A 17,966-nucleotide genomic window follows, 5' to 3' on the forward strand; every position below is an offset into this window, starting at 1 on the left:
TTCAGTTCAGGAGTACCAAAAGAAGTCTCTTGCCTGTAATGTTCACATCTGTTTGGACTTACTGCAGTTTTTGAACTGCTGATATATTGGTTCCCAGGATGATCCAGAAATGTTAGGTCTGTTATCTTGGCTCAGAGGCTGAGGTGAATTTTCAGAACCCCACAATCTATCAGAAGACAAGGACCAATTGCAACATACTGACTCTGGAGACAGAGCTGGCTCCAGGCACCAGCGTCCCAAGCACTTCTCAAGGGGCGGCACTCCAGTTTTTTGGGTTTTTTTTGCTTAGGGCGGCAAAAAACCAAGAGCCGGCCCTGTTTGGAGGCTTTGCAGGCATTTTGCTGAAAACTCATTCCTAGAAAAATGCAGAACTCCAAATAAAGCTCCAGTTTACATTTGATGTGAACAGCTGGAAGAGATGCACTATTTAACCAACCATTTTAATTGTGTATCTCTCCCCATCAGTCATCGATTCATCACATAACCTTCTTTAGCTCAATATCTTAAAAAAACTTAATCAATATTTGGAGATGCAGTAACCACTTTTCTCATCTGCTGTTTTGACCACACAACAATTTTTTTAACAAAAAAATAAATCCAAAGTGTGTCTAGATCCTATCTGTCTGTAATATCGATAGTACAGGATTAAAGGGTGGGCATGAATATAACAGAAACCAATTTTTGGCCTTTGAACAACAGTTTAAAAGTAGACGACACACACTTCTTTTTATAATGCTTTATTCTGAATGGTATAAGGTAAACCAATACTGAACACATGCAGCAGGAAGACCTTAGCCAGAAATTAAACCTACTTACAGTGCTGTTATGTTTCGCTTGAAGCCCCTGTTCATAAAAAAATATCATTTTTTCCATTCTTGCATCAGGAATTAAATATATTAATCTAATCCATGTTAATGTTTGGATTTCCTTTTTACACATCACATTCATTGCGGGGATCGTCTTTAACGACTATTCTGAAGTCAGAAATGATAGGGCAACACAAGCCTGAGACGTGTGGCAGTTCTCGCTCCATAGCAAATGTTTGGTACATTCAGTATTTCCAGTTTTCATTTTCAGAATATACACAACATAGGCTCTTCATAGCTGGAACTGCCACTGAGCAGTAGTGTAGTCGAGGGTAAACTGAGTTTACCCACTTCTCATTCGGGGAATATAGAGTTCAGTCTAGGTTAATTTACCCACTTCTTTTTTTACCACTACCCCACTGCCACTTAGCTAACTTACACTGCCAACTTGATTTCATCATTTAAGGGGCATCATTAGGGAATTTCCAAGCTACTGGGGCCAGATCCTCCGCTAGTATAAAGTAACATAGCTCCACTGAGGTTGCCAGCTGAGGATCTGGCGCTTACGGTCACAACTGTAAGTATTATCATTAATTATTTTATTATCTAGCGCATTTCTTCCCTAGATATCGCTGCAGTTTATGAACGTGAATAAGAATTGTTAACTCCATGTTACAGATGGCAGCCCCAGTCCTCCAACAGACAGTGTAGACACACTGCTCAACCCGAATGGAGTCTCACTGAAGCCAATAACGCTCCACTCAAGCACACCACTGTGCCAGTGCACAGTCAACCGAAGGATCAAAGCTATCCCAAATGTCAAAATACTTTTTTTTTTTTTTTTGGAAGTAGGATTACACTTTGGAAAGATTCTGGACAAGCACAAGGTAAATTTATAGAAAACTGAGCCAGCTTTCATTATGAAATTCCAGATCCCTCACCAATTCCAATTCACCTTCCTCCAGGAAAATGGACTTTGATTTAATTTTCTTTTAGAAAATGAAATGCATCAGAGAAACATGAATGTTTGTTTGTTGCTGGAGATGGGGTATTTCCTGATGAAACACATGAGCGTTCCTGTGTGGTGCTAAATTCCTTATTCTAGGTGAGTGAAACAAAAGGAGTTAAATTGCATCATTTTATATGACTGCTGCATGTGAAAAGTATGTGGTGCTGCCTGTTTGATATATGAACATCTTAGATTACCTTTCAGTGGTGGTACTCAGGATGCAAAGCTTTACAGAAATATGAATCACAACAAATGGATTCTGCTTTTCTCAGTAGATATGCCCTATTTAAGGAGAACAGAATCTGCCAGAAAGAATAATGTTGCGGGTTTTGTTATGCCTAAACAAGAAGATAAATGGATGGTCAGCTTTAAATTCATCTTTGTGTTGCAGGATCCGATATCCTGGTACCTCTCTCAATTCAGCACCTTCTTCATTTACTTCCAGAGAGACTCTATGGGTGATCTGTGACAAAACCACGCCCTTAGTCTCAGACATTTCAGAGAAGTCTGCTACATTCTCATTAAAAATATCTGTCATCCCCAAGCTTTCCAGAACAGGCTTCAGATCATAATCCCCTTCCACCTTAAATTTGGGAAGAAACACGTTCACTTTGGTATTGGCCATCACGCTGGGATTGGTCCACTGTACTAACGTCTCAGGAGTGAGGGCCTGTTCAAGCTGAAAGAATAAGGCAAGGGAGCATATTAATGGTCAGTTTAAGGGGAAAAAAGACACTCCCCGCTGTCCTCCTCACTTCAAAAACCAAAGATAAGGGACTTAAACTTGCCCTTGATATATAGTAATTATCATGCCTAAGGGTAAATGGTGCTTTCAGTTCCATTGATATAACTCTGGTTTAACTCACTGGTGTAGGTTTCTATAGTAACTCCATTAAATGAGTATAATCTGGTCCTTAGCACATTACAAGTACTGTGTGAGTAATCATCACAATAGCCCTCTGAGGTAGGTACCTCAAGGAAATTGTGAAGGACAGCTTAAGTGATTTGCCCAAGGCCACATAGCAAGTGAAAAAGCAAAGCTGGTATGTGAGCCAAGGCCTCTTGATTCCCATGCCCACGAGCAATGGAATTACTAGCCTCTGTTTGCCAGAAGCTGGGAATGGGTGACAGGAGATGGATCACTTGATGATTACCTGTTCTGTTCATTCCCTCTGAAATGTGGCATTGGCCACTGTCAGAAGACAGGATACTGGGCTGGATGGACCTTTGGTCTGATCCAGTATGGCCATTCTTATGTTCTTATGTTCATTTGAACTAGACAACAGACTCAAGCTTCAAAATTCTGATCTGGATCTAGATTAGGGTGACCAGATGTCCCAATTTTATAGGGATAGTCCCAATATTTGGGGCTTTTTTTAATATGGGCTCCTATTTCCCCCCACCCCCTGTCCCAGTTTTTCACACTTGCTATCTGGTCACCCTAATCTAGTCAGTGTTTGTTTCCAGAAATTTATTTGGCCCAAAGTCTGAGGGGTGTGCAGAGCAGGTGATTTCATTGGAATCCATCTCGAACTTGAATTAAAGGATGTCTCATGATCTGAATACAACTTCCATGTATAAATGATAGTACCCACAAAACTGCATGTGCTTATGCTAGTGCTAACACAATTAGGGCCAGATTCTGAGATCCTTACTCACAGTGAGTAGCACAGAGGTAAGTGGGGTTCCTTGACCCTTAATGTCTGAACTGTGAACTGGCCGCGGTTCGCCACTCCAGGCCAATGGGGGCTGCGGGAAGCAGTGGCCAGCACATCCCTCGGCCTGCAGCCCCCATTGGCCTGGAGCGGGGAACCGCGGCCAGTGGGAGCCACGATCAGCCAAACCTGCAGAAGCGGCAGGTAAACAAACCGGCCCAGCCTACCAGGGGGCTTACCCTGGCGGGCCAAGTCCCAAAGGTTGCCGATCCCTGCACTAGTATATACCCTTTGACAAATGAGGGAGACTGAGGCATGAAAAGTGAAGTGACTTGTTTTTTTTACTTTTGAACAAGTTCAGGTCAGAGCTGATAAGAGAACCCAATAATCACGACTGTAATGCCCACAAAGATAGTTAGGTTCTAACAACCCTCTATTTCAATAGCGAGACAGGTTGGGTGAGGTAATATCTTTTATTGGACCAACTTCTGTTGGTGAAAGAGACAAACTTTGAGAACTCTGAGTAAGTTCTAAAGCTTGTCTCTTTCACCAACAGAAGTTGGTCTGATAAAAGATTACCTCACCCACCTTGTCTCTCTAACCTCCTGGGTCCAACATGGCTACAAATACACTGCAAATTTTAACTTCAGTGAAAGTTAGAAGCATAAGTACCTTTGTAGATCTGGGCCTAAGTGCTTTGCTATAATCACCAGGCTACACATACATTAACATGGAAACTAGATCTCTGGGCCAGATTTTTAAAGGTATTTAGGTGCCTAAAGATGCGGTGAGGCACTTAGTGGACTCTACAAAAGCACTTGGTTCTAGACACAGCACTCCAAGTGATTTCCTTTAGCTGAGGTGGAAATGCAATTTCACAAACAGGACATCAGGTGCAGAGAAGCAGGAGACAGTTAACTCCTAAGGAACCAATATCCTGTTCCCTTCTTAGTAACTTGAGAATAATACAGAAAATATACCTTAGAGGCAGAATTATTGTAAATGGAATGCTTCCCTTGGAAACAACATTTAAACCTTGTCTATTTCTCTTACCTGTTCCAAGCCAGTGGTATCATCCTCAATCTCTTTTGGTAGCAGAATGAGCATGCTCATGTGCTTGTTGAGGCAAGGGAGCTCAAGGATGGCTATTTTTAATTCCTTTACGTAGCCCAGGCAAAACGTAGCTTCCAGGTTCATCATTTGCACTGGTTTTGTTTCAGTCTGTAAAACATACAGGGTACAACTTGGCAGCCCCTTTCTTTCACAAATGGGATGGAAGGAAGGCAAGTATGTGTGCTTGGGTGAGAGTTGTACCTATGCATCATTTCTTTGGACTGGGGCATTTGTTTGCCTTCATATACAGTGAAACCTGTCTGGCCTCATTCCAGAATGACAAACATGGGTGGAAATGGCTTTCTACTTAATACACTGGGGGACACTTTGGGGAGGTTTCTGAAGACAGGAGGTTGCCGCAGATGGGTGGCCTCTGGTACCAGTTTCACTGTAAATTACAATGTATAACATCTAAAGGGCATTGCAATATCAGTCAGCCTAAAGCACCGAAGATATGCCAATGGCTGAGGTACAACATAATCAGGATGGGGTAGCAAAAAATTGGCAACAACTCTGCTACAAGTGGAAAGCTATAAGAGTGCCTCTTTTTTTATAAAGAATCTTACATTTTCCATAAACTCGGAGGAATGCATGGGAAAAATGGTTTTTTTACCCATGAAAGCTTATGCCCAAATAAATCTGTTAGTCTTTAAGGTGCCACCGGACTCCTCGTTGTTTTTGTGGATACAGACTAACATGGCTACCCCTCTGATACTTGTTTCCATAAACTGTTTTAATATTAGTCTGAAAGGAACTTTTGGGGTCCAATCATATGATACAGCCAAATGTTTCCTGTCATTAACATTTTGACTACTGTCAAACAAAACTATTAACTGATTCTGAGCTGGACCAACATATCATTGACCCAGTAAGAAAATAATGGTCCATGTTACACAAGCCAAGGACATGCTATTTCACTAGATGACATAGTGAAATACTGTGGCCTGAAATGTTCCTAGTTTGTAGATGACCTTCAGATAGGTGCTCCAAAGCTCTAGCATGAAGATCTAGATAGCTTTGCACCACCTCCTGGCTGAACCCAGACACTGTTGTCTGTGCTTTCCCTTGAAAACACCGGCTTAGTGTCTCCACTCCGATAAAATGGAAGTGTTGCTGATGGGTAGGGGGAAGCATTTAGACTGAGGAATGGGCGGGAACTGTGAGTATGCCTTCTCTGGGAGGTGCGACTAGCCTTCGCCAGTGCTGTTAACAGTCTCTGGGTTATGATGGAGTCGTTGATGTCTATGGATCATCAGGAGTTAGTTGTAGTGTGTTGTACTTTTTTCAGTCTCTGCATGGCCCCAGGCTGTGACCATTCTCTTTGACACAAATCCCACCACAGTGATCTACTGTTCTGTAACTTCTAGACTAGCTTTCTGCAATGTGAGCTACTTGAGGTTACTTCAAGGGTATCTGAAGTCTTCAGCTAGTGCAGTGATTTGTCTCGAGCTGGGGAGCCATTCTGAGTGTATAACACCAATATTCTGTGCCCTGCACTGGCTATCTCTTTTGTTTAGGATGCAGTTTCTGGTATTGGTTACAATCTCTGGGGTGCAGTTACCTGTGAGATTGCACTTCTCCCTCACTCACATAATGGCAGTTAATGGTCACTCTTTCTGTCAATGACACTCTAGTCATAGTGTAGTACAGCGGTTCTCAACCGGGGGTCTGGGGCCCCCTGGGGGGCAGCAAGCAGGTTTCAGGGGTCCTCCAAGCAGGGCCAGTGTTAGACTCACTGAGGTCCTGGGCATAAAGCCATGCAGGGCTGAAGCCCGGGGCCCTGAGCCCTGCTACTGGGGCTGAAGCCAAAGCCTGAGCAACTTAGCTTTGTGGGTCCCCAGGCAATTGCCCTGCTCGCTACCTTCTAACGCCAGCCCTGGCTTTTATATGCAGAAAAAGAGTTGTTGGGGCACTGGTGGGATGTGGAGTTTTTATAGCATGTTGGGGGGGGGGGTGCTCAGAAAGAAAAAGGTTGAGAACATGTGGTGTAGTAAACTTCACAGCATAGAGAAAAATATATATGGTAATTTTTCTTCAGATCATAGAAACTGATGAGGTGGGGGTCTTTGAAAGGTTTATATAAAACCACCAACACATTAAAATGTTAACCAGTTCAAGGCACCCAAGCCACAAAACGACAAGTCTCAGTAGAGAGCTCCATAACAGCCTAGTAATACTGAAGATTTCTATTTCAATTCTTCCAAACGTTTACGTACTTTGAAACAGGATAATTTAAATGCCTTTTTTAAACATACCTTGTTGATTTTAAAAGGACATTCTTTGATTTGTGCCTCTGGGAACTTCTTCATCCAGTTTGTTACAAAATAAGCTGTGTTAACCAGGAGGATCTTAGTCTGGTCATTTATACTCCCCTCATTCAAAATGTTCTCCATTTTACCTGTGCACATGTTTTTTTAAAAAAGCACGTCATTAATAGAATACAGCAATATTGTTGTTCGAATCGTTGATTACTCTGCCAGGTTACAATACTAGGGTTGGCTAGATACTGTACTCACAGATGAGGAAATTTAATTCAAGAGGGAGACACCCTACTTGTGATTTTTAGTATTTGTAGCCTAACTCGGGGGAGGGGGGGGGGGACCTGAACTTCCAAATGATGTAAAATATTTATTTTGTGTTTTATGTGGTGTTGGAATCCAGATGATTTTTCCTATATTGGGTATATTATAATAAAAAAAATTCTTAAAAGCTATTGATCTTTCATTTTTAGTGAAATAGTTACAGATGGTTATTTTATTTTTATAGTTGGTTACATTTTTACAAGGAATATTTTAAGGACTGTAGACCAAATTCATCTTTGGTGTAACTGCCTTGGAAGTAATGGATTTTAATGAATTTGATCCATTGTGGTCAGGGTAAATAGCAAGTGCTATTATGAGAGAGCTGCAGCCATTCAGACACTAGATACAGAAAGGTAATGGCTAGAGAGCTGCAGGCTTCTATAGCAAGTTTCTATGAGATACAGTTTGTAATTTAGGGAGCAAAAGGCAAAGTTCAAAGCTAGTTGCTGCTAATTTCAGATTGAGACGGTATCAGACGAATGGGAAAAAGCAAGAAGTGCTGTTTCAGTTATAGCACGCTACCGAGTACTGTATGGTACGCTTTAAAGTCATAGAAAGGTATTTTTGTTGTTTTCCAGACACTCTAAAATTTTAGCAATGTCACGAAAGGAACTGGATTGACAGCATTCTAGACTCATAACTTTTCTTTATGCACAGACTTAGGCACAAAATAGGCAGTACAAGCTACCTGCACAATCCCACCTGTGCCAGTTCTGGAAGAATGAAAATCTGAATCATGTATATCTAATTTCATAGTCCTACCACTGGGGGTACTAGTGACCAAGAAATCCTGTGAGTGCTCAGTAAATAAACAGTGCTATCAAGCCCTGTGCTACTAAACTCAGCAGCAGGCTGGCAAGAGCTGGGAATGCAACCCCTCTAAGGAATTCTGCACACTCTGTCCTGGGACCCTTAGTCTCCTGGTCACTGATTCAAATCTGGTATCCATTGGTGCTGTCCAAAACATCATTAACTTCTGACAGCTGTTTGGTGGCCTATTTGATATGAGTAAGTGATCTCAGTCCAATTATTACATAAAGACAAATCCAGATAAGGAAATATCACCACCATTTGGCACCTTTATGTCAGCAAACAGGCCAAGGAATGAATGGCCTATATGAAATTAATTGGGGGGGAAAACCCACAAAATTTGGAATCTGGGGAACATTTGCCATTAGCATACAACTTTAAAGCAGGTCAGATATTGGATTAAAATTATTAATACGGTCCTTTGAATGTTTGTTTAGGCCCGAATATGAACCCCTTACATCAAAGAGCAATTATTCTCAAATTGACCCATTGAAGTCAAGTGTAACTACTCACCAGGATAAGGAAGGCTTTCACAATCTAGTCCTTAGTTCAGTTTCACTACTGCATCTTTTCTATGTCAGAATATATTTAACATCGTTAATCTTAAGGATCACACTAAAAAAGCATGTTCCCATTTCTTTCACTACATATTTATGTCTGAAAATGTTAGCAAAAAATGTCACAAGGGACCAGAATTCTCATTTCTCTTCAGAGACGTTAAGTAGGGTCTCCTGGATTAAACTATACTTGCCATCGGTTAGCTCCGAAACAGATTTGTTGATCTGCTGCCTGGTTTCCTCCGTTTTTTCTTTGAAGTCTACTAGTTCCAGTTCAGATGGAAATGGTCTCTTGGTGGCATTGATAAACTCCTGAAAGACACAAAGAGTCAAATACATCCTGGGTGCAATCCCACTGATTTAATATTCCTACCACATGGGTTCATTCGACACAAAGAGATCCTGTGAATGTCATCAGCTCAGAGGTTCAACAGGAGTCAAGATTCAATTGTATTACATGAGGGAATAAATTGACCTATGGCCTTTAAAAAGTGCCTATCTTACCACAATTTGAGATGATAAAATGACACAACATGCATAGTCTTCCTGTTGCAAATGATTGGTAAAAATAGACTATTCACACAATCTACATCCTAAACATCCTGACAATATATTTGAAGAGTTTAATGGATGCTATTAGGCCGCCACTAAAATAAGGCTGAAAAACAGTTTACATGATTATATCTTTGTTTTCACTGGATTTTAGCTTTCTGAAAAAAATCAGCTTTTGGGCTGAAATTTTCCGTGCTTGAGCTCTGTCCAAAGGAGTGTTGTTGTTGGTTTTTGTTTTGTTTTGTTTTTAATTTTGAATGAAATCTCTTCAGCCATTTTTGAGTGCTGCAAGTTGAAAAAGCAAACAATCACTTTCCTTTCTTTTTAATTGTCATACTTGGTTTTTTCCCACACAAATGAAAAAACAGCTGAGCTTCCAAACCTGACATACATAATCATAATATATGTGTGTGTGTGTGTGTGTGTGTATGTGTGTGTGTGTGTGTGAATTAGGGGCACACTTACACACCACCTTTGGACTCATGAGTTTGAGATTGGAAGAACTTGAGGTGACATAAATCTTTAACCCAGCATAAATGCCTATTGTGCCTTAAAGCCTTTTTACTGTAAAGATTTCAGGTTGTTTAAATATTTATGCAGCTGTAAGGAAGCCGACATTCTTATCCTGACATAAATGTTTAAGTTAGCAGAAAAGGTTCTTAACCATCTTAATCATATGAGGTTATTCTGAGAGTTGATGCTGCCTTAATGATTTTCCTTTTTAAAAAAGTCTGGCACATTAAATGCAAATAAACCCTGTTAATGCAAAGTTAATTGCACAGTGGAAGTCTCCAAAAATCAGGAAATGCCTAAATTAAGGTTCCAGATTTAATGTTGATGTACCGGTATTGCATGTGGTAATTCAGCTCCTGTTTGTCTGGATAAACATGTGTAGCTTAATATATATAATTTATATCGCTGTTCATCATAAAAGACTTAGCATAAAATCACACCGAATGTGCAATGCAGAAGTGTTAATGCTGCTACTAGAAACTTAACTTTTTCAATCTCTTTTTTTGTTTTTTAACTTTTTTTAAGGTAAAATTACAAGAAAATTTTAACATTCTACATTGTACATTACTTAATTGATGGTGCTACTTATTTGACAATGTTTCCATCTAATAACACATATTACTACTAAACCCTATTTGTTTAGTAGTAATATGTGTTATTAGATGGAAACATTGTCAAATAAGTATATCACAAGAGACTTTTATTTAGCTTCCACTAACCACTCAATACTTTAAATTAAAATTTAAGCATGTCTTGTACTTGAAAACTTCAAGCCTGATATTAGGGAAAAGAAATTGTAATTGGTGGAAGCTATAGAGTAATTGTTGGGGGGAAGAGAACTTTTTTCTTTGGTCTTGTTTTTCTTAATTTAAAGTGACACTAACTTGATATTAAGTCAGTTTCCAGATGTGAGTAAAAAATAGTTTCAGGTAACAGACTGCCCCGGGCTCCCCATTCTAATTATTGTGGTTTTACAATCACAAGGAAAATGACCCATAACAAAAAAGTGAAACTGACTCTATAGGGGAAACAGTGAAACTGATACTACACAGAATCGCCTGGAAAAACAGAGAAATAGATTTTTAGCTATCTTTAGATGATTACAGTCTCCTAGGTCAGTGGTTCTCAATTAGGGGTCTGGGCCCCCTGGGGGGCAGCGAGCAGGTTTCTGGGGGGTCTCTAAGCAGGGCCAGCATTAGATTCACTGGGGCCCAAGGCAGAAAGCCAAAGCCCAACCACATAGGGCTGAAGCCCAGGTCCCTGAGACCAGCCACCTGGGGCTGAAGCTGAAGCCTGAGCAATGTAGCTTCACTGGGGCTCCTGTGCTGTGGGCCCCAGGCAATTGCCCTGCTTGCTACCCCCTAACGCCAGCCCTTGCTCTAATATGCAGGAAACCATTTGTTGTGGCCCAGGTGGGATGTGGAGTTTTTATAGCATGTTGGGAGGGCCTCAGAAAGAAAAAGGTTGAGAATCCCTGTCCTAAGTAAAACAATTTCAGACAGTAACATTTTAAAGCTGATTAATACTGTTGCTATGTTGTGCAGGGTCTTCAAGGCACAGAAAAGTCATTTGTGTTTGATGGGAAAGGGAGACCCAGGGAAGGGAAAAAATTAGATGTGATCATATATTTAAAGACTATCATAATGATTGTGCACAAGGAGGCAGAGTTAAGGCAGCATGGACAACTTTAATTCTGGCATTTTGTAATTTCTGAGCACTTGACTTTGTAACTTTGTTTTTTATTTCAACAGTCCATGCTAATGTATAGCTAGACGGAAATTAGTAAACTACCATTATATCAATTTTAAGTAAGGGGGCTTACTTTCTAAAGTTACTAGAATAGCATGAAAAGGGAGAGATTTTTGATTATTAGTAACTTGTTTAGTGTTGACGGTAAGCTAGGCATTTTGATAAGTTGGCTTGATTAAAAAATTTTTTAGAAACAAATGCAGTTTAAGTGGATAAAGACATTTTAATTCTGAGGCCAACACAGTAACATCCAAACAGACAGTCTATTATGTTAAAATAACCATAAGGCCTGTATAGCCAGTCAATATATTGGCCAAGCAGCCTATCAAATGTATTCCTTAACTACTTACCGTGGTGGGGTTCAGAGACTTTTCTACATAGAGCCGTTTGACCATTTTCAATGAAAAGAAAGAGCTGAGTTTGGAAACATCAGACGTTACTGTTTGGAACCCAAACAAAACATCTTTGACGTCTTCTAAATGGAGTGCCTGTTAATGAACATGTTAAGATATTATGCGTCTTTCTTGGCTTAAAATCCCTAGCTGTTCAGTAAAAAACAGTACTAGTATTTGGCCACTGTCATTGCTCCTTATATTTACAATGGTAACAAAGCTTCTTTCTCCCCTTATAAGCCCAGTCTGCAAATCTCACATAAAGCTAAAGTCCTGTGCCTGCAATGTTATTTGTGGAAATAGTCCCACTGAAATCAATAGGACTACTCATGCAAGTGATGCTAATCAAGTTTGTCTTTTCAGCATTGGGCTGTCACTGTGTCCACAAATTCCAATCCCTCCAAAAAAAACTTTGAGTAACCTCTTGTAGCTTGAGAAAACATCATTCTTAGGATCAGGACAGCTGAAACTTTTTAAAAATTTGAAGCAAATTACAGACGCTTTATTGAATTATAACTTTAAGGTAAGGAAATATCAGTAGTTCAAACTTCTTATGCATTTACACCTCCCAAAGAATTAGTGAACAGGGAAGAGCAGTTTTTAAACAACACAGTGGTATATAAACTATTTGGGGGTGAAGGGGGAGCGGAAGCAGAATTGCTTAAAGAGTAATCAGATGCCAGCAGCTACAGTGACATGAAAAATACAGCTGATGATTGGGTAGCTAACTCAGAATGCAAAGCCCAAGCATTCAAAAATCATGAGTCAGGTTCCAAAAGGTCATGAGATTTTTTTTAAAAAAAGTGTTGGATTCTTTTTAATTGTCTTCTGGTTTCTGAGCCTTTCAGGTACACTCCGATCACCATTTTATGCTTTTCTCAGCAACTATGATGGCTAGAAACCTTCTTTTTAATGTAAGCAGTGGGGCTTTTTACTAATCACCTTCCTTTAAAAGCCAGGGCTTTAAGAAAATCACCAAATATTACGAAAGTCACAATGAAATCCTGAGAATTGACTATACTGCTACCCCTTTAAATGTAAGTGCTGATTTTCGCTTTTGGACAGTGGGAGGAGAATTTCTAGCAGTTTCAATTTGAAGATCGCCTTCTAAATTTAAACTAATCAATACCATTAAGTTTGTCACACTGCTTTAAATAAAAAGCCCCGCCCAGCTCTCATCAACTCCCCACTGGTCATTACAGTGTCTATTTCAAGTTCCTGAAATGAGGCACAGGGAATAGTAGAGTGTAATTGCCCCTTCCCCACATCATTCCTTCCCCTGTAGATGTAATCCATTCACTGCCAGTGTGTATACGCTATGTCTCCCACCACCTTATTTATTTCCCTGCAAGTGTAACCCTTTAAGTGCCCCTCCTCAGCAGGTATAAGCACACAAAATGGTTGCTGAAATGTTCAAGGATGATTCCAGAAATTTGACTGGCTAATATATAGGGTATTATCTTCATAGAGATGTTGTGTAAATACCAAGGAGACGCGTATCCCCTACAGAAAAAAGAAAAGCTCCAAGACTATGTTATCTTCTTTCCAGTTTGTCTTTGTAACCATAGCAAAATTGTCTTGGCCAAGCCTCACCCATTATCTCCTCATGAAGAGTCCCACATCTTGATTGCTATTGTTTAAGCATGGGAAATACATCTGTATGGCAATTACAGCATACATGAAGCAGTTAGTAAAGCTGCAGCCCTGTTAGTTATCCAGCAGGGGGAGACTCTTCAGCAGTTTGCACATCAGCAATACTTCCAGAGCTATATCAGCGCTTATCTTAGGCCTGGTCCACACTACCCCCCCACTTCGGACTAAGGTACGCAAATTCAGCTACGTTAATAACGTAGCTGAATTCGAAGTACCTTAGTCCGAACTTACCGCGGGTCCAGACGCTGCAGGCAGGCTCCCCCGTCGATGCCGCGTACTCCTCTCGCCGAGCTGGAGTACCGGCGTCGACGGCGAGCACTTCCGGGATCGATCCGGGATCGATTTATCGCGTCTAGACAAGACGCGATAAATCGATCCCAGAACATCGATTGCCTGCCGTCGGACCCGGAGGTAAGTGTAGACGTACCCTTAGGGGACACTGGCACCTGGCAAGGAAGGGTCTACGGCACACTAGTTTGCCACATAGTAGCACCCAGGGTGGACACTGCTACAGGGCACTACCAGTACATCAAAGTACACTACATACCTTTCAGTGCACTGTAGCTGTGTCCACATGGGCCATCACTGCTTGTTCTACTGCATTAAGCCTCTCGACTACTTTCAGGGGAAAGGGTGAATTTTATTGCCAATGGAATTAAGTACTTTTACAGTAGAACCTCAGAGTTATGAATACCAGAGTATGAACTGACCGGTCAACCACACACTTCATTTGGAACCGGAAGTGTACAATCAGAGCAAAGCAGCAGGGACCAAAAAAAGGGGGGAGGGAGGGGGAAGCAAATACTGTACAGTTCTGTGTTAAACGTAAACTACTAAAACAATAAAGGGAAAGTTTAAAAAAAAAAAAGGTTTGACAAGGCAAGGAAACTGTTTCTGTGCTTGTTTCCTTTATATTAAGACAGTTAAAAGCATAATTTTTCTTCTGCATAGTAAAGTTTCAAAGCTGTATTAAGTCAATGTTCAGTTGTAAACTTTTGAAAGAACAACCATAATGTTTTGTTCATTTACGAACATTTCAGAGTTATGAACAATCTCTGTTCCCAAGGTGTTCGTAACTCTGAGATTCTACTGTACTACTAATGGATTTTGGCAAAATTTGTTTTATGCATGTTTCCCTAGACATCCCTGCAACACACCCTGCTGTTAAAACACCAGGCCTATCCTGAGTAGGCATTGCCAATCATGCTGAATTGTGCTGTAATGAAAAGCCATTCTCCAGAAAGTTCAGTGGTCTCAATTGTGCAGTAAACCACAGTGGAACCCTGGTACTCCTGGGGGAATTCTGCACCACTGCACATACACAGAATTCAAGAATTTTTTTTTTTTAAATAGAAAATACATTCTGCTGGAAAGGTGATACAGTTACTCCTTTTGCCCACCAGGGGCTGCCAGAATATAGCAACTGCTCCCAGGTGTGAGCAGCCCCAGCTATGGATAAAGAAGAGAAAAACGCTGCCTTGCTCACAGCATCCTGTCCACGGGGGCAGGTCAGGAGGCACGGTATATATGGGGACAGACAGCATGGAACTGCTGGGGGGGTCACAGAATTGGGTTCAAAAGGGCTAGTGGGGGGGACAGACTGGGGCAGGGGCTGAATGGGAGTGGGGGTGCAGGGATGGGGAGGGGATACAGGAATGCATGGGGATAGTGGATGGCTGAGAGGGGGTGAACAGCCACATGGGGTTGGGGGGAGCAGGTGCAGCGCCACATGAGGGGAGGGGCATGGCTGAGTGGGAGTTCCAGGCCACATGGGGATGGAGGGAGGGGTGGCTGACTGGGGACACAGGGACAAATGGTGACGGGGGAGAGAGTCAAGGGATACATGGGGACGGGGGATGGGGCTGGCTGACTGAAGTACAGGACCACATGGAAGGAGGGGATGCAGGGCCACATGGGGACAGGAGGAGAGGGTGGCTGAGTGGGGGTTCAGGGACACATGGGGACAGTGGAGAGGGGGATAAAGGGATACATGGAGATGGGGGGGAAGAGCGGTGGCTGAGTGAGGATGCAAGGACACATGGCGATGGATCAAGGATCGGCAACCTTTGGCACGTGGCCCATCAGGGAAATCTGCTGGCGGGCTGAGATGGTGGGCCAAGGGTTGTGCTGTGGTGGCCAGCACAACCCTTGGCCCACACCGCTTCCTGCAGCCCCCATTGGCCTGGAATGGCGAACTGTGACCAATGGGAGCTGCAATTGGCCCAACCTGGAGACGCTGCAGGTAAACAAACCATCCCAGCGGATTTCCCTGACGGGCCACCTGCCAAAGGTTGCCGATCCCTGCGATGGATGGTGCAGGAACACATGGAGACAGGGGCAGATGTGCCTGACTGAATGAGAGAGGCTGGGGGGGTGTCACGGAGTCCTCAGGCAATGCTCTGGAACTACTTTGTATGAGGCCAGTCAGGACTCTGGTTTAGCATCTTCCCCCCTCTGAGCATACTGTTGCCAGGGCAAGAGGCTTACACAGCTTCAACCTTCCTGGATCTGACCTCAGAGCATTCAGCAACCCCTTCCACACCATGCGCTTCCCACAGCGAGTCCACCCAGGCAGGTCTCCTGGGGAAGCCAGAGGGCCCTGCACCCCAACTCCGCAGTCAGACATGACTCTCAGCCAACCAGTAAAACAGAAGATTTATTAGTTGACAGGAACACAGCGTAGAACAGAACTTGTTAGCAAAGAAATCGGTGACTTTCAGCCAAGTCCATCTTTGGGAGTTCTGGGCCAGAAGCCCTGGACTCCCCCTCTTTCAGTCCCCCCAAGCAGACTACCCAGCTTCCAGTGACCCAACCTCCAACACCCACGTAGCTCCTCCTTGTCTTTGTCTCGTACCCCGGGCAAAGAGACACCTGGTCGTCACCGGGTTGTATCCCCATCCTGGGTCTCAGGTTACGAAGGGCACCAGTCATAGCATATGTGCAGGCAGCTGGAGCAGCCTCACCTGCCCCAGAGGTCTCAGCCAAAGTCACACACCCCTATTCCCACCACCAAGGTATTGGTGCAGCACACAGGGAAACTGAGGCACACACCGTATTCATGCAAAACAGCTAGACTCACCTACAACATAACAAGGGGGAAATCCCCACTTTGTCCCAAGGCGTCAGCCAGAGTCTGCATGGTGAAGGCTCCCTAACAATCCCTCCCCCCCGCCAAAAATTTGTTCCATACTTCTTCCACCCACACCCAACAACTCTCCAAGTTCACACCCAGCCTCCTTCCCAGCAATTATTTTCCTCTCCCTAAGCTCCTCCATTAACCCTGATTTCCCCCAAGGCTTTGCACTCCTTCTGAGGGGTTGGGTGAAAATATGGTTTTGTATTTTAGTTTAAATGAATTATTACTCAGAGTTCTGTATTACTATGTCTAGTAAGGAATCTATTTGTCAAAAAAACATTTCCTGAACCTTTTTTTGTTGTCTGCATAGACATAGTTGCTGACAGGTATTTTTAAATTACAAAATAATTGAAACTAGCATAATAACGTGTTATTTTGACAAATAACATATGCAGAATTTTGCAGAATTTTAAAATATTGTACACAGAATTTTTATTTTTTGAGTACAAAATTTTAAATTTTTGGCACAGAATTCCCCCAGGAGTAAACCCTGGTCTGAAAGAGATGCAAGCCTTGGTGCAATAGACCATGGTATCACCTAAACCAGGGATAGGCAACCTATGGCACACGTGCCAAAGGCGGCACGTGAGCTGATTTTCAGTGGCACTCACACTGCCCGGGTCCTGGCCACCGGTCTGGGGGGCTCTGCATTTTAATTTAATTTTAAATGAAGCTTCTTAAACATTTAAAAAACCTTATTTACTTTACATACAACAATAGTTTAGTTATATATTATAGACTTAGAGAAAGAGACCTTCTAAAAACGTTAAAATGTATTACTGGCACACAAAGCCTTAAATTAGAGTGAATAAATGAAGACTCGGCACCCCGCTTCTGAAAGGTTGCCGACCCCTGACCTAAACCATACCCTTTCCCACACATACACATGTTGGAAGAGCTTTTACTGTATACTATTACCTAGCAGGGGAGTTCAACTTTAAAAAGAATAAGTAAATACATAGTCTATAATAGCCAGTTGCATACTTTTGTACCTAAAAGTGAAGGTAGCGGCTCACCTTTATCATTTGGGTTGCAGTGTCACCTTTGGTAGCTTTATATGCCAGAGCCAGAGAAGTTGAAGTACACAGTGGAGCAAAAACAATATTGGCTGTTTTGTCCTTCTCACACAATTTTTTGAACATATCAACTGCAAAGGCAGTGTTTGCTAGACGCAGAGCATCGATAGCCATTTTCCTGAAACAGAAAAAAATAAGACCAAGGTAACTAAAAAATCTACCACTTGCTCATGCTGTAAAGATTTCTGGGGTGCAACACTGATTTGTTCATCATAACACCAGCAGGAAGCGGGGGAAGTTTGGCCAGATCAAGATAAAACAGTGCATGTTGAGGCACAAAGGGCCAAATCTGTATTTAATCTATTTTTGATGTATACAATTAAACTACACAGATTTAAAAGGTACCTCTCCTGTGCTCGAGGT

The 17,966-nt window shown here is 42.1% G+C and overlaps 1 protein-coding gene across 1 annotated transcript; it reads right to left on the minus strand.

Annotated features, from left to right (window-relative positions):
• Positions 1 to 2,101: 2,101 nt before the first annotated feature.
• Positions 2,102 to 17,717, minus strand: SERPINB5 (serpin family B member 5). The gene is made up of 6 exons (XM_065399887.1): positions 17,544 to 17,717; positions 11,697 to 11,834; positions 8,727 to 8,844; positions 6,839 to 6,981; positions 4,524 to 4,691; positions 2,102 to 2,494 (listed from the first exon to the last, which is right to left on the minus strand). The coding sequence occupies exons 1-6, from the start codon at positions 17,715 to 17,717 to the stop codon at positions 2,102 to 2,104; spliced, it is 1,134 nt and encodes a 377-aa protein (XP_065255959.1).
• Between the last annotated feature and the right edge of the window lie 249 nt (positions 17,718 to 17,966).

The sequence above is a fragment of the Emys orbicularis genome, chromosome 2 (assembly GCF_028017835.1).
Source record: "Emys orbicularis isolate rEmyOrb1 chromosome 2, rEmyOrb1.hap1, whole genome shotgun sequence".
Lineage (NCBI taxonomy): Eukaryota > Metazoa > Chordata > Testudines > Emydidae > Emys > Emys orbicularis.